Raw genomic sequence first — 24577 nt, forward strand, 5'->3', positions numbered from 1 at the left:
AATTTGCATATCCAAGTGACTTTCCTGTTTTCAACAGCTTTTAATGGTTTTCAACAAACAATGTACTGAATTGTCGTGTTCAACCTGAGCACACATGTTCATGAATTATACCTTTTGCCTCTTTTCTCTGATTTTCTCCAGATGTGAAGGAGAGGACAATCAGAAGTTTTTCAGTCGGTGGAGTCTTCAACTTCACCTCTGTCCTTCTCAGTAAAGAAGACCGCATGCTGTACGTTGGTGCTCGGGAGATTCTCTTTGCTCTCAACCTGTCTGATATCAGCTCAGTCAAGCTGCAGAGAAATGTAAGACTCAAGCGTCTGTTATCCAAGTACCACATACAGTATTTAATTTCAAAATGAATGTACTTAAAATCAGATCTCGCATATATGGTTATAAATTTGATACAGTCCCCGAAGTCCAATGTGGATATAACACACTTCACTGTATTATACCGACAGTATGAGTCTGACAGTGTTTCTCATCTGCAGCTCACATGGAAAACTCCACAGAGGAAGAGAGATGAGTGCAGTTTCAAAGGCAAAGATCTGCGAGTGAGTGAACTGCTGCTGGAAATCTCAAGTAGCTGAATTCAGATGGCTCAAACAGTATTTACGTGACTGCAGGTTTTCCTTATTGGTGAAGTTAATCAGTGTTGCATGGCGCTTTGGAAACACGCCCAGGGCAGAACCTAGAAATTTCCTGTAACTTTTTGATCTACAGCTATGGATTTTCCCCTTTCTTTCAAACAAGCTTTTGTCTTTTGTCAGCTGTTACTCCACTACTGCTCTTACATGTAAACATCCAGACCTGCAACCTTGCTGATCGTTTATTATGTATTTGCTCAGAGTAAGCACGTTAGCAGGAGGAATCTGTGTTTGTTTCCAAAATGACCTCAATCACTGTATGGGAAAACCATGGCATAAAAATCTGGGAAGAAATTTTGATAGATTTTGAAAATACAATTTGCAGTGCAGGCACAGTGACATTTAGTTGTTTTTGGAAATAGTTTTAATGGACTGTGGTGAATTGTGTGTGGTGGTCAGTTGTATAAGATTCTCTAAACAATCTTTTAAAAAATTAAGCTTTTTTTTAAATCAGTGATTTGTTTAGTGAAACATGTTAAAATAAAAACACAAAATTATATCTTAAACACTGCCTAACCATCTACTGCATACCCCTTTTCTGTTAATAGCTGTAAAGAAAATGAAATTCCTTTTCAACCATTTTCATGAAATTCTGGTTTATGTTTCTAAATCAGACGGACTGCTTCAACTACATCAAGATTTTACTACGTATGAACAGCACTCATCTGTACGTGTGTGGAACATATGCCTTCAGCCCCATCTGTGCTTACATAGTAAGTTTTTATATGAAACAGTCCCATCTGCTGCAGTGACCAGCTGTGGGGAGCCCGATCAAACCTGTACATGTCTTTTTGTGTGTGTATCTAAAAAGCTGTGTCATTCATTGATGAAGAAAAGTCAATGGAAGACTTTATATACGTATATGATGTTCATTTATTAGATTGCAGAGAAAGAGCATGTAAAATCTGATGCCTACTGCTTCCTGCCTCTCAGCCCACTTACTGCAGTCTGGCTGAGGCCCTGCCCAGCTAGATATGCTATATGTGCATTATTTAATTATCTCCTGTGCTGAGGGGAAATGGATCAAAATATTTAATGTGTGTAATCAGGTTATATAAGAATCAATCTAGTTTTCAGTCATTTTCTCCAAGTCTTTTAAAGCCTTTTAAAATGATCCATAACAAACCTACAGGGATAAGACTGACTGACCTTTTCACTGGGGGACAGACAGACCGTGGTCACTGTCTGAGCAGGTTACAGCTTCCTAGCTAAGTAAACATGGCATGTGGTGTGTTTTCTCCAGAACACTGCAGATTTCTCCCTCGTCAAGAGTGATACTGGTGAGATTGTTACAGAGGATGGGCGAAGCCGCTGCCCATTCAACCCTGAATAAAAGTCCACTGCCATCATAGCTGGTAGGTCTCATACTGGCATGCAGCTGTCAGTGAACTTAAGCTTTGTTTAAATGTTTTGTTTCTAATTTATAGAAGCCGCTGTGGGAATCATTAAAATAAACAGAATGTTGATATGGAAACAAATCAGGGCACAACCTCTGGATTTCATTATTTTGTATGACGCAGACGCCCCCTCCCTTGTGGTAAACACTGATTACGCTGGTCTTCTTCTCTGTGTTGCAGATGGAGAGCTGTATACCGGCACAGTCAGTAATTTCCAAGGAAATGAGCCCATCATTTACAAAAGTCTAAGCCAAGGAACTGCTTTAAAAACAGAAAACTCGCTCAACTGGCTTCAGGGTACTGTCTTTTGGCTATTTAATATCAAATGTAGATGAAATGTACCTTTACCTGAAATGTATGAGCGTCTATGATGCAAGTGGGTTTTCCATTTAGTGCTGCTGAGAGTTTGAGGTTGATGGTTTTGTTTATGTTGTTTTTCCTTCAGACCCAGCGTTTGTTGGCTCTGCCTACATACAGGAGAGCCTGCCCAAAGGCAACCTGGTGGGTGATGATGATAAGATTTACTTCTTCTTTAGTGAAGTGGGAAAGGAATTTGATTTCTTTGACAACACCATCGTGTCACGGATTGCTCGCGTGTGTAAGGTGAGTGACGCTTGAAGGCAGATAGTTAATCTAAAGAGGCCTTTTTACCCTTGAGCTAACCCTGCCATCACTATAAGGATCTATCACACCTGGAGGGGGGTTTGTTTGTGTTCACTACATGCTCCTGTACAGCCACATATGTAGTCAAGTGACAGCTGCTTTCATTCTAAATACAACTATAGCTCACAGCCTTTCTGGGCAGTGATGCGGGATCACTTGTTACAAAAAAACAAACAAAAACAACTTCTCCTCTTGCATGTTTCCCTCTGACTCTGATGCTAAAGATCATCCGCTCCCTTAATTCTTATCATCTGTAACCAAATATTTGCGTCTCTTAGAATCACCATAGCACAAGATCTGTGCACAGGAATGGATTGTCACTTGATAAAATACTTCATGGGCCAGATGTATAAAACTCTTTGTTGACTGATGACTAAAACCCTGTGTACGCACTAAGACAGAAGTGAGCGTACACATTGCTTTCAACAGATTTAAAAACCCTAGTTCTGCTCAATTGTCAAGGAATTTGGCACTATAATCAGCAATTTGCATATAGAAATGGTCTCTGAACCGTAAGGTATTAGACATGGCAATAAAAAGAAGAAGAAGAAACCGTTTAAATGAGTGTGAAACTGAGACACTTGGAGAGGTGGAGAAAAGAAAGATGATTTGATGATTTGCGGTCTCAAGAAGAAAAGCTGCTGGAATATAACTGAGGCTATCAATACTGTCAGTTCAGAGCAGAGGCCCGTGGCTGAGGTAGAAAAGAAGCGGTCAGGTTGTAAGTGAGAGGCAGAAAAGTGCATACGTGCGCACAAAGAGAGCACGAGGGTCACACAGCTTTACAGAAGAAGATGAATCCTCCAGTGACGTCAGAGCAGCCGTCCTTATGTACGACCATGATGCACAGCTGCAGCTATTTATAGAGCATTTTAATTTAAGCACAGTGTAAGGGCTTTTATTGTTACTGTAGGCTAGTGACACCTCAATTTACAGAATAGTTTGTCTAAAATGAAAAACTGGGAAATTGAGGCAAAAGAAGTGCAAAGTTCATTAGGCCAACATAAATGCAATTTTTAAAAATAAACTATGAGCTGAAAAATATGTAAACAGCTAAAAATAATGCAAGCTGTTTAAAACAGCCTGTCTTGCCTTATTCAGTATAATTTCCAGTTCACCATATCACACCTACTCAAACCATGTGTATGCATGGTCTGAAGTACGTGTACCCACACAGTCTGTGTTTATACATGCCAGCTTATGTGTAGGAAAAGGCATACGCATGGTTTTGTGTGCACACATCGTTCATGCATCTGGCCCCAGGCCTCTTAAACTACAATGTGCATCTCACATTGTATTTGTTCATTTTTATGGTCTTCTCGGAGCTACCGTTATCATCACAAACAAGTTCTACAGATCAAACTGATGCTCATCTCTGTGCCCTGACAGTCATTCTGCACTTACATAAGTAAAGGCAAGACACCACCTACAGTACAGTATGTGCGTCAGATATAAACCCCAAAGCAGTACCATAGAACACCCAGCTGTGAATCACAGGCCTTTATCACAGACGAACACTGACCAGAGGGTTGTATTTTATTTATCTACCTGAAATTATTCACTTTGTTTTTTCCATCCTGTTAAAAAAAAAACAACTATTATATAAGTATGGACTCATGTAGGGTGTTACCCATAAGGAAATGAGTAATAACGTGTCGGTGTTTGGGAGTTGGCACTCCACACAAAAGTACAACAAAAATAATGACTGTGTGTAATGTAAAAGCTTTAAAATGAGGTAAATGCTCACAGATTGTGTTAGTTCCTTAAGTAATACTAAATAATAGTGATTTAGTGACTGTAATAGTGAAATAATAGTGTTCAGATACTGTAAATGATCAGTCCTTTCCCCATTGCTCTTCACCCCCTGTTTGACTTGTGCTGGCCGCAGTCCCTCTCTTTGTTTACTCAGGTGTTTACTACACAGGTTCCACCTGATCCAGGCTAACTATGGAATAATAAACAACAGGTTGCTTGAAAACAACAAAACAAAGCATGTTGTCATTTGCAGGCTTTTTTAGTTTCACAGAAAGAAGTCATTACTGCCTGCCATGTTCATGGAGCTTTTTACAAGGGGTGTTTTTACAATGGTTTAATGAAATGGATGCATTGGCTTCACTTATTCAGAAGTCAGTTTAAGCACAGAGTGGTATTAAATTATAAAACTAGTCTTAACCAGCAAGTGTACAGTATACTGATCATGATCTGCCTGAGTTACTACAATAAGTGACTGCTTCAAAAGCTCATTACTGGTCATGTTTCATTTCCCTTCCCATCCAGTGCTACCAGTCCCTCTGATTAATGTAATACTTTAGTTCCCGCATGTTTTATTTATGGTTGGTGTATAGGTAAAACATTTATTGTCACCTTCCTCAGGCCTATAACTTGCTGTGGAATATAATGTTTTATAGTCATACTTCAAAATAAATGTTAATTGGTTTCACACTGAGGTTTAAAGCTGCAGTTTCTCTATCATAACCCTGTGCAGCCAAATTAGTCTTCATGTCAAGGAGGTCTCTTGCCACTCGCATCACTTTGAAGGCTAGTGCCAGAGGCTCTGACTCACAGCGGTAGTGCCAATGAAGGATTGTATGGAGCAATATTTCTTTTTATTTAAAAGCATTTGCCCTTCTCAAAGCCCTGAGGTTTTTTTTTTTAATAAATCAATTGTGTGTGTATATATAAAATGGCCTAGAAGTCTGCTGCCTCAGGCTATATCTACATTTCAGGCCCAGTTGATTTTTGCTCATTATGGTTATACTTTAGGAGATTCATGTTTTTCAGTTATGTCAATTCAAAAACTTCACTCTTGGGCTCACCACATTTTTGTTTTTTACTCACGAAGAAGGTGAATAACATGACAGATGACAGATTTATGTTACAAATATAATATAACACACAATACGCGTTGTATATTATAGTATGTAAGGTTTGCTATGGCACATTATTATTTCATGCCTTTCCTAAGCCTGTCAGATCCCATTAAATCACAGTTGCTAGTGCAGAGGCACTGTCACCACGGCAGACAGGTGGCAAGCCTGTATTCTTGCGCCCTCTACTGGCTACACAATGAAAGACAAATCCTCCTTTATTTGTTTTGCAGGGTGACGTGGGAGGTGAGAGAGTTCTGCAGAAGAAATGGACGACCTTCCTGAAGGCTCAGCTCTTGTGCTCTCTGCCTGATGATGGTTTCCCCTTCAACATAATCCAAGACATGTTTGTGCTGACACCCCGCCCTGAGGACTGGAGGAGCACTGTGTTTTATGGAGTCTTCACATCTCAGTGGTGAGGGCCAGTGTCAGCTGGGAATGGCTCCAGGACTGGCTCAGGATAAGTTGTATAGATACGGACAGAGGGATTATCAGTGGTATTAAGATGCTTGTTTATGTCTTTTAAGGTACAAGGGTGCTTCAGGAAGCTCTGCAGTTTGTTCCTTCACTATGGACCAAGTGGAAAAAGCATTCAGTGGGCGATACCGAGAGGTCAACCGAGAGACCCAGCAGTGGTACACGTACAACCATCCAGTCCCAGAGCCTCGGCCTGGATTGGTGAGTAACCGCCTGCTGCCCTCTGCTGGAGAACATGTAGAGATATAAGCAGCATGTCATGTCTGGTGCGTGAGGCGTTTTGTACATTCTTGTCTACTCATCAGTCACATCCTCAGTTTTGACTGGTGATCAAGGCTTGAGCAATTATCTGTCAACCTGGTGTCGCTCCCCTCCTGTTATCACACTGCTGTCGCTTTCATTTCCTGACAGGCTTATCACAGTCAAATCACTGAAAAACATTTAAAAATAAGCAGAGAATCTGCGCAGCTGGTGTCATTATCCAGTGTGGCTGAATATATGTAAATGTGACTTATTATTTTGCCTCTACAGTGTATCACAAATGCTGCCAGAGAGCAGGGCATCTCCTCCTCGCTCCACATGCCTGACAGGGTGCTTAATTTTGTCAAAGACCACTTCCTGATGGACAACGTGATCCGCAGCCAGCCTCTGCTGCTGAAACGTAATGTTCGCTACACCCAGATTGCTGTCCATCGAGTTCAGGCAGCACACAAGGCCTATAATGTGCTCTTCATTGGCACAGGTAGCGGTCTCCACAGTCATATGCACAATCATATTAAAAGCACACTCATCAGCCCCTTTATATTTTTGTGTTATTCCCAACACTCGAGTTTCTGTCTTTTCTAGATGATGGAAGACTTCATAAAGCCATTAACATCAACAGCAAGATGCACATCATCGAGGAGCTGGTGCTTTTCCGGGATTCCCAGCCCGTGCAGCACATAGTGCTGGACACTGAAAAGGTATTGAAAAAAGAAGAAGCTTGTTCAACACAGCTTCCACGTGTCGTGAAATAATAGTGGACTCAGTAAATGCATTTATTGCTAGTTTAGAGATTCCATGAGCCAAAAAGAATCACAGCCTGAAGCAGACATCATGTTCAGTGAGCTAATTACATGCAATGTTCTCTCAGGGGATCTGCAAACATCTGGGGTTATAACAGCTAGAAGCGTGACACTTCCTGGGTCCTGGCGTGAAAAGCCACGTGTATTGTATTAGATCAGGGTCAGACAAGGAAGATTCTAGATGAAAATAGTAACCCAGTAACTGTATTTGGGGCACTTCTTCCCTGTCCCCCTGCTTTGTCATCTCTCTTGCGCAGGGTCAGCTTTATGTTTCCTCTTTCTCGGAATTGGTGGAGGTCCCAGTAGCGAACTGCTCTAATTATCAGAGCTGCGGGGAATGCATCCTCTCCAGGGATCCTTACTGTGCCTGGAATGGGAGGCAGTGTGTGGATGTCAGACAAGCTTCAGCAAGAAGGTATATATCCCTTTGCACTCTAACCTGCAAAGCAGCTAAAGCTTGTACAGAGACATTTCTATGATATGCAAATATATGATAACATGTCTGCATTTCTGATTAAATCTTTATGTTTCAGTGCTTGGCAACAGGATGTAGATGAAGCAGACACATCAGCTATTTGCAGCAAGACAGTGCCAAACCCACGGTTTGCTAAACCTCCACCTACACGTAAGTCAGCTCCTCTTCTTTAGGCTGTCATAGATTTAGAGTGCAGAATTCTGCCCTGGATTTTTCCATATTTATTTGAGTCTTCATTACAAATGTGTTATGAATTCTGCGCCAGATAAGGTGGTGCATCTTATGTTATGAGACATCTGTTTTGATCTATAGCTCTGCTTTCAACAGGAATGTCTTCATGCCAGGTGATCATTATCCCAGCCAACACGTTCAAAGTACTGCCTTGCAAATTGCGCTCTAATTTGGCTGAAAGGAAGTGGGAGTTCAGCAAGAGTGCGGGTCACTTCCATTACCCCAGCCCGGAAGGAGAGCTGGTCGTGGTAGCTCAGGCTGACAAGCAGGAAACCTATGAGTGCTGGTCAGTGGAGGAAGGATTCAAAGAGTTGCTGGCAAACTACTGTGTGAGGGGCGAGGCCAAGCAGGAGAGCACCACCCTGACAGGCCACTCGGCTACGCCACACATCTCCCAGGAGGAGTTCATCATCCTGCCAGGGGAAACCCGCTCACCACGGATCAACACTAAGACCTACTGGAACGAGCTGATCGTGGTGTGTGCCCTTCTGGCATTTTCCCTGGTGGTCTTCTCTTTATTTGTGATTTACAGGAACCGTGGCCACATGAAGTCCATGCTTAAGGAGGGAGAGTGCCCCAACATGCAGCAGAAGAAGCCCAGAATAGTAGGGAAGCCAGCTGAGAATTTGCCACTTAACGGCAACACGGTCACAGCATCTGTATCAGATCACAAGGGCTACCAGACCCTAAATGACAACTACATCTGCAGCACTCCACCACACGAGTGCTCATCGCCTGACAACAGCAAGAGCTTCTCGGAGTCAGACAACAGGCCTCTAAACTTTAAAGAGAGCCGTGTGGAGATTTCTCCCACATGCCCACGGCCACGAGTCAGACTGGGCTCTGAGATTAAGGATTCTATAGTGTGAGGCTGGCTTCATGTTACATGGAGCGACTCATCCATACTGAAAGGAAGGAGTGCACTTGTTTTAGAAAGACAAACTCATATAAGGAGAGAAAACTGAGGGACATCAGACTCTTCATGGAGAGACACGTCATCAAACAGATTTTGCACTTTGACTTTTTTTTGTTCTGTCCCTGTGGTCCATGTTCATTTAATTTTATTTTCCTCTCACTGCCCCTAATTCAAGTGCATTGAAAAGAACACTGAAGACTTTCCAGCTTGCCTTCAGACTTGTCTGTGAGCCGTGTTCACACGCGATTCACAGGAATATAACAAGCATAGAGGTGGCATCTCAACCGTAATCCAGTGATTGAATAGCACTGCCTCTCAGTCCGTCCATGTAATATAACAATGATGCTTTGGAAGGTTAGTGGGATATTCAAACATGGTCCCACTAACAGCTGACAGTGTTTGCTGTTTTATTTTAATTCTGTCACCCGGTAAGAGCCTACTCTCCACTGTGGCTATGCACTATGTACTGTACTGTAGCAAAGTAAGCACTCACGCCACAATATACCCAAAAAAGTCAGTGGCAGGCAAGACAGGAAAAAAGAGGTCCTGTCACACCATTCACACACATTGTTTAGGCTGAAATATAACAAAGAAACCCAGAAAGAACTCAGAGAAGAAGAGCTGAGCTGACAGGTTGAGAAGGTTGATTTATATTGCCAAGTGAAAGAAAACACAAACAACAGACCTCAGCACAAATGTTATAGAAACTCTCACCACCTCACTCACTACACACACACACACACATGCACAAAGGATTATATAAGGATAAATGAAGACTCAAATCTGCTTTTTTTAAATGTCGGTATTATTAGTGGATACAAATATTGTTCTGTGGGAGCCTGACTTTGAACAAATGTGATAAAGCTCATTCCAGGTATTATCATGCTGTTCTTCATGAGGCAGGCGGTCTATGCAAAGCAAATAATGTGAAGTGGGGGTAAACAGAGAAAACCTCACCTCAAGACTGAGTAAGCACAAAGGTGTTGGTGCCATTAATTAATCTTATGATCTGTGGCACTGCAAACACTCCCCCCCACCCCACACACACATGTTACACTAACTGTAAGTATGCAAGAGATTTTAGCCATTTTTGTGTATTTTAGGGAGACAGATCATGAAACTAACAGGTTGGCATCACAAAAATACATGAGACAAGGGTCCAGCATAGTCACATAAACCTGTGGCTGTTAATTTAGCAACACAATAAATGATTATAAATATATGATTATGTGGCCATTTTTTTTTTCTTTTCTTGTGACATTTAGTTAACATTGTCAGGCTTCATTCTTTAAAATATCTGGCACTGTTCTCAAAGGGAAACAACGATAAATATTTAAGTACTTCACATGTGATTTAATTAACACACACCTGTATAGCCTCAAAGTGATGGGTGTTCATGAATGAAAGAAAATTCTCTCCGCTTGCTTAAATGGTTTCAGAGGTAACCATAAAGGCAATAACTCATTTTCATCCAGTAATAAACATAAGAATTGTGCATTTACACTGATGACCCATATCCTTGTTCAGAAGATAACTGCAGTGTGACACAAAATTACAAATTTCACAAAAATGCAGGAAAGCATGTTGCCTGACTCAGAAAGCACAAGATTTGCACATGATGTTGAAAAGCCTTAGTACAATGCAGGTTATGGATCCGATAACAAATCTGCCGGGCGGGGGGGGGGGGAGGGCAGATAATCAAGAGATGTGCCTCCTGGGATAATGAGCTAACCCCATAGTAGTGCTGGAGTCAGACGCTACACTGCAGGCACAACAGGACTGGCCATGCTCAAAAACATAGAACACATGTAATATACTACTGTCTACATTGTACAGTATGTGCTCACGAGGTGTTTTCTTGTTTTATGTTTTGCTATAGTGGCTTCAACCTCAGTCAGGGACAACAAATTTTATTCTTAAATTGTAACATAAATAACCACTGGCTGATTTTTGAAATACTGAAATATAGATTAGTATTATGTTACCTTTCTTGTCAATGGCACTGCAGAAATGAATTTCAAATCTTTCACGCAGTATGGAAATAAATCCTGCTTAGACTGTTATTAAAATCATACACAAAAGGCAGCTTTTGGTAAAGTGGCTGTCATCAGAACAATATTACATTTGCTAAGTGCAGAACAAAAATAAAGTGGCAGTGATTTAGTTAAATATGTGCAGGTACTGAACATGCTTTTTAAAAAACAAAAACAAAAACAAAGTATTGTCATCTGCTCTCTCATAATAAACCACTATTTCAGACCTATTTCTGACAATTGCTCTGAATTTGTCAACATGTATTGTAAATTGTTTTTATGTAAAACCGTTTTGTAAATTCAGCTGCCAATGTAAAAATGTTGTGAACTGTATTTTTTGTATACTACTACTGTTTTTGTATTGTATATAAAAGCACTTTATTTTAATTTTTCAAATAAAGATTAAATGAATAATTTTTTTCATTTGAATGGCTTGTGATTGTATGAACCAAAACGTGTCCTCTCAGCTTACTGTTCTGCAGGTGAATGTTGCTGCTTGGCCACTTTGCCAGGACTATGAGGGGGGGGGTTAAGGGGGAGTCAGAAACGCACTATGCAAACAGAGGTGAGCAAAGAGGCGCGTCTGATAAAACTCACACAGCCAGCAGACGCACACCTGAAAGACAAACAGAGGTAAGTACTTGCGTCTTAGAGTTCCAGTGCATACATTGGCGACATGTACTAAGGATGAAGCCAAGTAATTACAAACTTCTGCTAAGACCTATTGATCCGCATCACGTCCGCCCGCCCTGGGATCTGGACCAATGGGCGGCTCTGTAGCACCTCTGACACCTTAATTGAGAGTTTAATAGAAGCTGTGAGGTTGGCTGGTGCGTAACGAGTCACTTCAGGAGCGGAGCTGTGTTACATTTTAACTTATTTCATATGTGTTGCGTGTTTTTATATCCTTAAGTATGGACCGACCCAGTCTTCGGAGACTGTTTTCCGCTTGTGATGTGAACAAATCCGGGAAGATTGAGTACGAGGACTTCGCCGTTGTTTGCCGGGAGCTCAACGTCCCCGAAACCGAGATGAAATCCCTGTTTGGCAAGTTCGACGCGGACGGAGAGGGATACATCGACTACAGCAAGTTTTCCTCCAGGTTTCAGGAGGTTTCAGAGACTCTGAACCTGGCGGCCTTTGGCGCTGGGCCATCCCAGAACCAATATTACCCGTGGGAAGAGTTTGTGGTGAGAGTGGACGCGGAGTTCCTCCTGTCTGAAAGGTAAAATCACATCCGGCTGTGCGCTCCGCGTTAACCAGGATTTAGCTCACCAGCGGCTACTGCTGCTGCTGGTGCTGGAAGGTTATTTAAACGTCAGCAAAGGGGCTGACAGCCTGGTTGTTTGTTTTCTTTCATTTAATAGCTGAAACTCGGATTTGTTACTTTTATTTTCAAGTGTTTAGTATAGTCCTGGTGAAACAAGGCTGAGGTACAAGCAGGCCTACACAACAAGGCTAGTAATAATATAGTTTCCACAATAAGTCATCATAAGAGACATTTTAAAATGAATAAACTCAAATAATGGCACCTGAAGGTCCCAGTACAAGCCTTTTTTTGAGAGTTTTTAGTCAAACCCCATGGTCTTCCTCAGTGGATGGGATCATATGTGCAAACTCATTGCTTGATGAAGATCTTGAGATGTAAACCAAAGACCCAGAAGGCTCTAAGTGGACATTAGGTTTTTCTGTCAGACTACAGTTTTAGAGGTGTGTTGATTTAACTACCTTTATTTGTATAAATGAGGTGGACTAAATAATAGAAACGCCTCAGAAGTATTATATAGCCTATATTAAAGGTCACATGTTTGGACACGTTTTCCCATTAAGCTCAACAGGAAAGTGTGTCCAAAGCTTTGACTGGTGCAACAGTAACACTCAAAATGATTACACAGTTGAACATCTCCTTATAAGCTTCATGAAGGTAGGATTTATTGGTTACCAACCGGTTAGATGGTCATGTTGGAGGTAATAAAACTAAAGGGGGAAATGGAAGCTAAGATATAAAAAATTATAGCTTACTATCATTGCCCAGACTTGAGATTGACAATCAGTTATTTAAGGTGATCACAAAATAAACGTATAGATTTTAACATCTGAGAGTGACATGAACTCCTGTAGAAGTTTTTGTTCTTTTAAATCATGACTTTCCTATGTTTCTTTAGTTGTTGTAACAGGTCTTGGAGCTGCAGAGTGTGCACGGCCTCTTGTTAATAATTTTTGCTCTCTGGCTATTCAGGTCCTGTACTTCCGTTACATCTGTAAAATGATTATTGAGACAGTGATGCCAATGGTTTTTTTGTCATATTTAATCCTTGTCATATTTGCTGTTCCTGTCCAAGTGTCTACCAAGTTTGGCAACATTTTTACGTTAGAGCTTACCACATCTGTTTGCTTCATCTAAATGAACCTTTTATATACTGGGGTTACTTTTTACAACTTGTGTTAATTAGATGTTATGGTGGAAGCATGATTATGTAACATGAAGTATGACTTCAAGAAACCAGGCAGTGAGTATCTGTTCTCGTCCCACAGTCTCAGGGAGCAGCTAGCTGATCTTTACCACGGCATTCACTCGTCTGCTAACATGACTCTGCTGCAGCAGTATGAGGAAATCATCCACTCTCTGATCAGTCAAAGCCGGGACAACAGACTGGAGTGTGAGCAGCTGGAGACAAGTTTGAAGCGGTAAGAACACATGTAAGGGTCGGTGGGGACAAAAGAGCATTATATTTACACACAAAGTCAAATCGCCTTGGTGTTAATGATGATTTACACTTGGCCTGTGTCACTATATTGTCTATATGACTAGTGACATTAAGTAATGGCATTTAAAGGTGAATTAATATGAATAAACATCAGATGTTTTGAGTCTGCTGTATCTCCCCTGCACCAGCTGAGATAAATGGCTTGACCTATCAGTTTTTGGCCACTAGGGGGGGAGCAAAACCTCAAACAAGCTGACTGCCTCTAGTGAGTGAAATCCAATTTGAGCTCTTCAGTCTTTCTGTGCTCACCAGCTCCTGAGGCTGTTGGATGTCAGCTTTGTCTGCCATTTGGTGCTGGGCATGTAGCATCCAGTGGGTTTATCGTAGCTGTTTATCGGGGTTGATGAGCACTGCAGACCTGAAACGTGGTAAATAGTTTCCTAGCATAGTGAGTTGGCCTAATTCTGTAAATTTGGCAGTCTTGCAGTGATTTAATGTTAATATCAAAAATTACAGCTGTATTTGACCTTATATGAGCTCAGAGAAAGTGGCAGTGTGCTTGGAATTTTTTTTAAATTTTTTTTTATTTTTTTGCACGGTAGAGTTGTAACTTGTTTTTGGATGAATGATGACCGTGTCCATTGACAGTGGATTACAGAGGTGTTCCTGAGCCCATTCAATGATATCCACTATGGAATCATCTGTTTTTAGAGCACTGCTACCTGAGTAGTTGTGGGCTGTTCCACCAGGTGTTTGTCTTTTATTTATTTATTTATTTATTTTGCAGATAAAAACAAACCATTAATGCAGGCCAGACACAGTGTTCTGTTGGCCTCAAATTCAGAAACAAGCTTATCTAAACCAACATACATTTATTTGAACATTCGATAAATTTGTACTGAGGGGTACAAATGAATGAGGTAGATTTGTAGTTTTCAAAGCATTTCATTCAATTTATATTTACAATTTACACATCATCCCAACTCATTTGGAATTGGGGTTGTAAAATAAACTGTGTGTATATAAAAAAAAAAAAAAAAAACTTGTGAAATTTCTCAGTAAGATTTCGAGGTTTAGTGCACATGTATAATCAGTTTCTCCAAAGCGCTCCCTCCCTCATCTGTGGTTGGTTCATGTGCTGTTTGACGAGAGCAGAGTAGTCGGTACATCTGACCTGAAGTCAAATCGGTCTGGTAGAATTTAAATATGGACAGTAGGTGAATGGATTTTATTTTTAAAGCTCCTGCTGTATTCATTTCCTGGACTTCTGGAGAATTGCTTTATTTCAGCAGCTGCCCACACACCCCTGAATGTTCTTTTCTGTATAAACAGAGTTGAGGAGGTGAACAACAGTCACCTGGCAGAACTGGAGGATGATATACAGCAACAACTTGTCAGAACTGAGGAGAGGGTGAGAGACGAGGTGAGTGGGATACCTGCAGGACTTGTAGTGGCCTAATGCTCACGTGATTCATTATTTTTAAATATTCCAATAAAAATGTATCATACCTAATAAATTGGCTGTTAGACATAACCGCACTTAAGCAATAAGCGGTGCACAAAGAAGGGACTAAAAACATTTTATTCTATAATAAAGTTAACATTTCTGCATTGGTTCTTGAGTGCTACCTGCATATTTGTGGTGCAGCACACAGCAGCAGATTGTATGTTCCCTCACAAAGAGCCTCTGTAAAGCCAGATGAAAGCCCCTGTTCAAGACCTGAGCTGGCCTGCCCTTCTAACTACTTCGGTGTCATGTTTTGTAGGAGCGTAAGAAAATGGAGGGAATGATGGCTAGCATGCAAAGGAAGCATGAGATTGAGATTGCAGACCTGCATGCGACTGTGGACAGATTGTTAAAGGTAGGTGTTTCCACACAACGTACACTTGGCTTGTTCTTCTGAGGTCAAAGGAGTGCATAAGGACAGCTTAAAGTTTTCTTACAATATGAAAAAGAGAGGAGAAAACCCACAAGCTCCAGTATGTACAGCTGTCTTTATTTCTGGGGAAACCCCTGCTGTGCCAGACAGAGGCATCTGATTCGAGTATGACCGATGACCCCACAACCCCAACACCACTTTTTTTTTTAGGGTGAACTGCAACCTTTACCACAAGCTCCAGTATGTACAGCTGTCTTTATTTCTGGGGAAACCCCTGCTGTGCCAGACAGAGGCATCTGATTCGAGTATGACCGATGACCCCACCACCCCACCACCACTTTTTTTTTTAGGGTGACCTGTCACCTTTAAACCTGTTAGATCTGCTAAGACTTAACATCCTGCTTCCACATACAGTATATCTACAATCTGTCAAGATCCAGCTCAGAAAGAAGACTGTTTACTCATGGTAATCAAATGTCTCCAGTGATGAGATTCCGCCTCTCCAATCACACTGGATGTTACCAATTGTGATTACTGACAAGCTGAAAATGAACAAACTGTATGGTTAGCCATACAGTGAGAATAATGTAGTGGCTATTTGCATGCTGGAAAAAGTATGAAAAAGGAACATGTGGAAACTAAGATAAAGGATGTCAATACAGAGAGAATAAGAAACTTGCTTCATATGCATTTGGGGGACTGGTGTATGCATTCTACTGTAGGATGTTAATGATTGTAGGCTGCCAGACAGTTGCATTAGCTTTATAATGCAGCCTACATTCTGTACAGTAGCCTGGTGGTCAGATCATGAATGGGTAGCTCCAGTGTAGCTACAGGTGCTAATAACACCCCAGGGAACAGAGTATGAACAAGGCCTTAAAGTGGATTCAGTCAGAAGTTGGCACCTTATTCATCTAAATGAGGAACAGGTTAAGACTTGGCTGCTTCCAGTAAGGAATTTACCTCACCTTGATAATTCAAAAATAGCATGCAGTCACCACGTTAGACTGAAGCTTTCTACTTAAAGATTGAGGAGGTTGTGGCATAGCAACAGATCACCTCCATGTACCTGCAGTAGCTAAGTCGCCGCCTACACTGGCGCTAACCTACACCAAGATCTAACCTTGCAATTGAGCTACAGCATTTATGTAGGCAGCAGGTCGAGACCACAGTTGTGATTGGTCATCTTGGACAGCTTGTGTTTTCCAAACAGATTTCCAATGGAGACAGGTGACAGCTGGAGATAGTGAAGGCTAATGTAAAGCAGCTTCAAGAGGCTCAGTAGTCTCCTATTACTGAAATGAAGCAGACAGTCCCATTGTCTCTCTACATTAGAATAAATAAAACAACAAAATGCAATAACTTTGGGGTATGTAATTGGAGCACTGATAATGCAAGACACGATCTATTCGTATTGTGTTTCAGTGGCGTTAAACAGGTGAAACCTAATGCTGCCAGTTATCTGCACCTGCAGCTCGTGCACCGTACACCACAACACGCAAAAACAGTTCCACCTTGGGGATTTTTCCACAACAGAAATATTTAATAACGCCAGCTGTTGTAGAACTTGGCTAATACAAATGACCCATTTTCTGAAATGTCTACCAGTAGCAAGTATACTGGAGTTACTGTCACACTTTGTAAATTTAAAGTGTCAAATATAAGGCCTCACACATACTGTACAATTGGCATTAGAGCTAGACTGATTAGTCAGCTGATCAACTATATAGTTGGCCAGTATTAGCTGGAAAGTTACAAGAGATTGCAATACAGTTTGCCACTAGATGGAACTGTGGGTCTGGAAATTCTGGTCCAGCACTGCTGTCCATGTGGCTGCAGTACTGCTCCTTTCTTTCATGTTTTATTAAAGCACATTGTCTTAACATTTAAAACTGTTGGAGGAAAATACTTGTGTAAATGTCCATTCTCTAGAGCCGAGAGGACTCTGAATTCAACCATTCAAATAAGGAGGTGGACAGACTGAACAGACAAATCGGCGATCTCTCACACGTAAGTCATATGGAAGGGTTTATTTTAGTTAAAAGTAATTACATGTGTGTTGTAAAGGATTGTCATACAGTGAATCGCCTCACAGGAAAATGAACACCTGCGGGCCTCCCTGCTGCAAGCCCAGACAAACATCGCTGTCCTGCACTCAGAGCTGGACAAGCTGAAGAACATGTATGCAGATCAGAAAGCTCAACATGAAAGGTGAGGTGCTGTCTGAACGCCAAGCTCGGCTCATGCCTGATGGGCACGGCAAGTGATCCAGCATCCATATGTTATGTGTGTCTTTCTTTTTACAGAGAGACAGATGATTTGAAGAGGATGGTTATGGAATACCAGTCGTATGCGAATCAGATTCAGGTCCTCCAGTAAGTTTGTCTTTGAGTTAATAAAGCTGTGTAGTGTGGATGGGGTTTTTTTCTTTTTAACACAAAATAGAAAAAGAAGGAAAATATATTAAGTTAGTAGTATAAACTGTTTCAGCAGAAATTATAGTTGAAATTGGATTTAATACTTAAAAATAGCCTCGTACTATATCTCAGGAATACTATGTAGTACATGCTAAATAGGGGGTTAATTAGCCAATATGTTGGGAATTGCCCTATTTTTGTGTATTGCTGTTTTAATGCTTTGTTGCCTTTTATGTAACTTTTTTATTTTAAGACTAAGTGTTCTTTCTGGCCTTTTCACTTCTTACCTGACTCCAAAGGAGAGCTGCACAAGAATCCCTATATGCCTAAACTGTCTGTTTATGCATAAATGGCAAATAAAATTCTTGACTTGACTTGTTTATACAGTTTATTTTTTCTAAAGTATGAACCAGCTCTTGAACTTATTACCAGAATACCAGGGTTAAGTGTATTCAGTAACACTGATGGATATTTATGTACATAGAGTAATGAGCTAACTTTGTTTTTGAGTACTCTTGTAAATTTAATAACCCTACATTGCCCTGTTAAAAAAAGCTATCCTGATGCATACAATTTGCTAACAACTTATTTCTACACAATTGCTGTATGACAGTTAATTTTCAGTATGTATCATACATGCATCTGACCCTGTTTTGCATTTCCTCAAACATCATTAGAGAAATGAATAAAAAGCTGTATGACAGTAATGACGGGCTGCGCTCTGCATTGGCCAGTGAGGTGGTTGCAGCTAAAAGGAGGGTAAGTCCTTTGCTTGCTGATGACTTGCTTCTTGATACCTACTGCTTGTACTATAGATGCTGACAGTACATTGTCTTCACTAGTTGACAATTCACCGACATTCCCACTTTGCTCAGCAGCTGCCTCCCCAAAATGAAATCCCAGCCCGAAGGATGAAACCCCTCCGACAGAGCACATTAAACCACAGCAGGTATTAACACTGAAGTTTGTTTGTTTGTTTGTTTTTTTTTTTTAATTGGGTTTTTTTTTTTTTTTTTTGTATGCACCTTGAACTCTGTAGATTAAATTGTCACAGCTGCTAAAGTGTGTGTGTGTGTGTGCGCTTTGGTGTAGCATGGATCAGGATCCCAACAAAACTTACACTCGTGTGGCTAACTGGGCTGATATGTACCTGGACAGCGGAGTGTCTCTGGCGATGGACACAGCTGAGAATTCAGGCAGTGATTATGACAGTGATGATAGCCGAAGCTCAGTGGAAACGGTGCACCACAGTTACTCCTATGCACCGTCTGATGTGGAGGTCAGTACACACACAATGTCACCATGTTGCTGAGCTCTCAGGGCCGTGAGCAAATATTTTCTTTGTCTGCTACAGATATCCGAAGTAAAATCGGAAGCTGCAGTGTCAGGGACTCCTAGCAGGGCAAGCTCCATTACATCATCTATAAGACGACGTTTGTCTGCCTTCTCCACAAAGGTAAAATGGTTCAACCTTTTAATGCATAGTACCTCCCCATAAATGTTAATTTAATGATTTGTAGGTCATTTTAGACAGCTGGTTTAAAACAACGTGGGAATGACTCGGAATAACAGTGTGAGTAGGGCCACCTCCTTGATCCATCCTTAAATATCTCACCTGACACTGATTCCCATGGATCACTACTAATGTACATGGAATATAGAGCCTATGGTTTTCAGTGGCATTGCAGCAACACAGTGTCAGAGGTTTGCAATATGCAAACGTTTTCTAACTTGATTTCTCCAAATTTATGCTAAATCATAGTTGATGCAGCTTTAAACTCTAGTTCGGTTATGAGTAAAATGTCTCAATCACTGGCTGGATTGCCATGGAATTTGGTTCAGATGTTCATGTTCCCAACAAGAGTCATTGTAATAACTTTGAACCCTGACTTTTCTTGTAGTTTTATCATTAAACGTAGGGTTAATGGCCAAATACCTGCAAAACCGATGAGTTATCAGCTGTACTATTTAAAATGCTTCAATTTGACCAGAAGAATACTAACTCAGTCGGCTTAGTAGCTTGTTTGGGAGCTTTCAACTGCATCTCATTGTCTGCATCAAGAGATGCTCACTTGTCATGTGACCTAAATATGGAACTTTGTAGGTGGTTATGCAGGTGTACTGAATACCTGGGGATGTGTTAAAAGCTAGTTTAGTGGACCTGCAGTTTTTTTCTTTAACTGTTATATCAATGCAAACTTTTATTTGCCGCTTTCTTAGTAATGAATACAGGTAGGTTTTTTTTTATGCATAAAACTGGGTAAGCTTGTTATCTTTTGTTTGATTTACACAGCCATTAGAAGCAGACATAGAAGAAACTGAGGAACAAACACCAATGTACCGTCTGGTTTTAGCTGGAGATGCAGGCGCTGGAAAGTCCAGCTTCATGCTGAATTGACTCTCAATGAGTTCAAAGGAGACATTCAGACAACACTGGGTGGGTTCCAGGACAAAAACATCACATTTAATAAAATACTGATGCATTCTTGAGTTCACACTTTTACATCTGGTTTTTGCTTCACAGGAGTTGATTTCCAAATAAAGAGGATGTTGGTGGATGGAGAGAAGACAAGTCTGCAGATATGGGACACAGCTGGGCAGGAGAGGTAATGCCAGAGGAGTAGCAACAGGAAACGCACAGTATTATCAATGCACTGTCAACATGGTCCCTTTTTTTTTTTTTTTTTTTTTAGTAAATTTCCATAAGTTAAAAACTTGTATTTCTTCTTACTTTAGGTTCCGTAGTATTGCCAGGTCCTATTTCCGCAAAGCTCACGGGGTCCTTCTGCTTTACGATGTTTCTTCAGAAAGCAGCTTTCTCAATGTCAGAGCATGGGTGGATCAGATTCAGGTAACTGGAAATACTGACTGAATGAATACCCTGCCAAAAGCACAAATCTAGTGTTTTACCATGTAGTTTGTTTTTATGCAGGATTCAACAGATGAGAAAATCCCCATGTGTGTTATTGGAAACAAGGTGGACCTGCGTGAGGAGCTTGCAGAAGGAAGCTGTGTGAGCAGTTTGCACGGAGAGAAGTTGGCCAAGGTGTGTAACATTTCATTCCACCTGACTGAGAAATGTTTACAGATGCCTGGTCTCCCAGATGTCAAAATAAACTGACTGCACTCAGGTATGTCGATGCTTTGCTTGCAGGCATACGGTGCCTTGTTCTGCGAAACGAGTGCCAAAGAGGGAACCAACGTTGTCGAAGCCGTGCTTCATCTAGCAAGGTAGGAGGCCAGAGTGTTTGGATTTAAATTGTTTTTCTTTCACAGACCATGAGAACACTCAGCTTTTTCCACCCTCTTTCACAGAGAAGTAAAGAACAATGGCAGACAGAGGTGGCAGTCGCGTTCTCAGGTCAGACTGAATCAAACCAACCCAAAGAAGACTCTTAACAGCTGCTGTGGACTGTAGCTCAGTAGATATGAGGGGAACAAGGACACAGTGATTTTTAATTTGTGATGAAAGTCTTTCTTATGTTTTTAACCCTTGAAATATTCAAAGGATAACTCTTTCTTTATATTAGTAGTATTTTCAGCAATCCCCAGACGGAGCCTAAAACCAACAATGAATTGCATCTACTCATTGTTAATGTCTCAGCCCTGGTTTAGCCAATTCATCTGTGACATAGACCTCCGTTGTTTTTGTTAAAAATGTTGCCCCAAAGGCTCTTTTTGTTTTTAAAAAACACCACTACACAGGGTGACACGTTTCCCCATTACAAAACAGACCTGCATATTTGTTAAAAATGTTGCCCCAAAGGCTCCTAACTACCATAACTTTAACAGGAACAGCATCTGCACAAGATCTCCTGATATTCTTTAACAAATATGTGGGTCTTGGTTTTAAAATATGTAATTAAGTGCAGCGGTGTGTTTGCCTGATCTTTTAACTGGTTTTGAACGATGGAGGTCTATGGCACAGAGGAATAAACTAATCCAGGATTGTCATTGTTGGTTTTAGTTTTGTATATGGGGCGTGTTAAATGCTGTTCATACAGAGGATGACCAGCCTTATATAAATTTTCATAAACGTTATTCTCTGATCAAAATGAAGATTTCTACTGCTGGAAAATTGCACATATACAAATGCACATAACATAATCAAGCTTTTATATATATATTTTTTTTATGATATTTTTATTAAATATAAGCAACACTGATGCCTCATTTCTGATTAAACTTAGATCATATCAATTAGCAAGTCTTTTTAAATTGTACTTTTTTCCTCTAAGACCACACTTCTAGGACAGAGGAAAAGAACTGTAGGTTTTCTGAAACATTTAAGCAACATTACATTGCAGTTTTAACACCTGGACTCACTGAAGGACTTAAGAATTTCAGACTTGTTTTTAAGTGTTATTTATTTACTAAAATTACTTTTTGTAGTTTGGTTTCATTCTGTATAAAAGGTCCAAATACATTTTTTTTTTTTAAACTTGTCTAGAACATTTTCCAGGATTCATTTTTTAAATGTAAAATATGTAATCCCTTCTCAAAATAAAAGCAACATAACTGGAAAGATGACTTTTGTCTTTTTGATGAGCAGAAATCTGATGCTGTACTACCATGCTTATTTTCAACCACATGAAACTTGCGCATAGATAGATAGATGGATAGTTCAGGCTCTGGTGGTAGTGCATACCTTGTATCACTGTGGACTTGACTAAAGAGAACCGGAGTCTGGACTCTGCTCCTTCAGATGATGAGGATTTCAGTTTCTTGCAATCAGAATCACTGATGCTACAAAACTACACAAAGCCACTGCCAGAGCACCAAGTATAAACTTCCAAGAAATCCCCTGAAACAACACAGATGCATTAAAAAAAATCCATTCTGTTATCAAAGCATTACTGATACTTGTTTTGGCTTACAAACTGTTTCTTCATAGGAAAAGGTCCGATATTGTCTTCAAGCATCTCTGCAGGTTTTGCTTTCCATCCCTGGGTATATTTGCCTCCTGGCTGCCTTTTGACAAGTTTAGATAACTCGACATGGATTGCCTAAAGAAAAAAGATGATTATATTAAAAAGAAGAAAAAAAAAACTCTGTAGATCTCAGGTTGGAAAAGGGACATGAAGCATTTTCCTGTAAAGAAGGTGAAGTTGCAGTTTTGCAATTGTCCAACAGGGGGAAAGCAGTGGGCTGATACACAAAGTACTACTGCCTAAATGACTACTGACAAATGTTTAAGCCTAATTTTAAAATCTCTACTTTGCTTTTAAATGGCACATTCCAGATGTCCATGAAAAGCACTATCATATTTTGTACAGGTTGTCAATGGATTCATTATTGGAGGAAATTGCATTAAAAGTATAAAGTAAATTGAGGCTTGTTGCAGTTTATGCCTCATCTTTTTTTTTTTTATGCTTTTCTACAGACTGCAGTACAGTAACCTTCTCACAGAGCAGCACTGAGCCAAGGCTGTAATTACCAATGCAGCAGCTACTGTATTTTCTTTTTTGTCTAGACAAGACCAGACATTCTTGTGACAGTGGCAGTGTGCCCTATAGGTCAGGTCGTTGTAGACTGCTGGTGGAAACACTTCTCGCAATTTCTAATACAAGTCTGGGTCAAGCTGGTGAACTAAAATAATGACCATAAACTGAGATTGTTATTCATTTATGTTCTTACACAGTGTGGAGTATATACTGAAGCTGCAAAGGGTGATTCAAGTCTCCTTTACCTTAATGTTACTACTTTTAGTAAACAGAGCTTCAGAGTTGCATAATTTAGCTCATGCATGTGTTATTTTTACCAGGTTTGCCACAGAACTCTGAGCAGTGTGGTCACATCTGCTGACTGACAGACGTGCAGTTCGACAAATCCTCTGTGGAGGATTTGGAAGATTAGACAAACCACACAAACAGGACAGAACAGGCTCGTTTCTCTTTTCTTTAGGCGAACGTGTGAACAGCTTGGTCTTTAAACGCTCTAAACTTTCATATTGAACGTAAAGGGGATTTTTGTAATGTGGAGGTAGTGCACACATTTTCCCAACGTTTTCTGGTAATGGAAAAGTTACAGTACAAACAAGCAGTCGTAAAATACAGTAAAAGTGTGGATGAAGGTAAAAGAAACTAAATATAAACTTCATGAGTGCGTAATTCATTTCATCCTTGATTGTCCTTTGTATCATGACAAATGTTTAGAAAACTCTAAATTCGGATTCAGGGGATCCAATTGAATTTTGTTTTTCAACAATACATATTCTGAATGTATTTTATGGATTATAGACTATTTACTCATGAACAATCAGATTTACAGTGTGTTGGCTGACAAACAATACATAAATTAGAATTGGCAATATGTTTGTTTATACTTTTATCTGCGCTGGCAGTGTGACTTTACAGGTGGCTCTAGACTAAAATATCACATTAACTAGTACATGGATTGAAATTTGGTCCAGCCCCGACTACCTCAGGATCAGCTGCAATAACTTCAATGATCTGGGGACATCTTATCTGGTGCCATCATCAGACCACATTTTACATTTGTCGTCTACTTAATTTCATCCATCTATCATCTATACTTCTTATCCTAATGAGGGTCGCGGGGCTGCTGGAGCCAATCCCAGCTGACATTGAGCGAGAGGTGGGGTACATCCTGGACAGCTCACCAGTCTGTCACGGCTGACGCATAGAGACAGACAACTATACTGTCCACTAAATTTTATGACTGAAATATCAGCAGAACGAATGGCATTCCCATCAGATTCAGCTGAACACTGTTTAGTGCTAAATAGAAAATGTTAGCATGCTAACATAAGATAACTTCACATATTAGCATGTCTATTTTTTTT

General features: G+C 40.4%; 3 protein-coding genes across 3 annotated transcripts in view; 2 read left to right on the forward strand and 1 right to left on the reverse strand.

Moving 5' to 3' along the window:
* The window catches only part of sema4ba (sema domain, immunoglobulin domain (Ig), transmembrane domain (TM) and short cytoplasmic domain, (semaphorin) 4Ba), a 42469-nt gene extending 31369 nt beyond the window's left edge, over window positions 1-11100 (forward strand). The window contains 13 exon segments of the mRNA XM_020612560.1: window positions 142-302; window positions 489-551; window positions 1259-1357; window positions 1888-1999; window positions 2222-2338; window positions 2487-2644; window positions 5805-5986; window positions 6099-6249; window positions 6580-6790; window positions 6895-7010; window positions 7370-7527; window positions 7646-7737; window positions 7915-11100. Of these exon segments, the coding sequence (XP_020468216.1) occupies window positions 142-302; window positions 489-551; window positions 1259-1357; window positions 1888-1999; window positions 2222-2338; window positions 2487-2644; window positions 5805-5986; window positions 6099-6249; window positions 6580-6790; window positions 6895-7010; window positions 7370-7527; window positions 7646-7737; window positions 7915-8687 (2393 nt within the window). The 3' untranslated portion in view covers window positions 8688-11100.
* Window positions 11101-11502: 402 nt separating this feature from the next.
* On the forward strand, window positions 11503-21332 carry rasef2 (RAS and EF-hand domain containing 2). Its single transcript, XM_020614323.1, is given in 18 exon segments — window positions 11503-11992; window positions 13303-13455; window positions 14808-14898; window positions 15242-15337; window positions 17288-17365; window positions 17451-17566; window positions 17662-17730; window positions 18450-18531; window positions 18651-18721; window positions 18865-19051; window positions 19127-19228; window positions 20066-20162; window positions 20165-20209; window positions 20297-20378; window positions 20509-20623; window positions 20705-20818; window positions 20927-21003; window positions 21088-21332. Coding segments are annotated over 18 exon segments (1989 nt in total). The 5' UTR covers window positions 11503-11681; the 3' UTR covers window positions 21191-21332.
* A 949-nt stretch (window positions 21333-22281) lies between these two features.
* fkbp16 (FKBP prolyl isomerase 16) overlaps window positions 22282-24577 on the reverse strand; it is a 34095-nt gene continuing 31799 nt past the window's right edge. The window contains exons 7-8 of the mRNA XM_020613793.1: window positions 22650-22778; window positions 22282-22576 (exon numbers count right to left, since the gene is read on the reverse strand). Coding sequence (XP_020469449.1) covers window positions 22490-22576; window positions 22650-22778 — 216 coding nt within the window. The 3' untranslated portion in view covers window positions 22282-22489. The remainder of the gene's footprint in view (window positions 22577-22649; window positions 22779-24577) is intronic.

This window comes from Monopterus albus, unplaced genomic scaffold (assembly GCF_001952655.1).
Source record: "Monopterus albus unplaced genomic scaffold, M_albus_1.0 scaffold5.1, whole genome shotgun sequence".
Classification (NCBI taxonomy): Eukaryota; Metazoa; Chordata; class Actinopteri; order Synbranchiformes; family Synbranchidae; genus Monopterus; species Monopterus albus.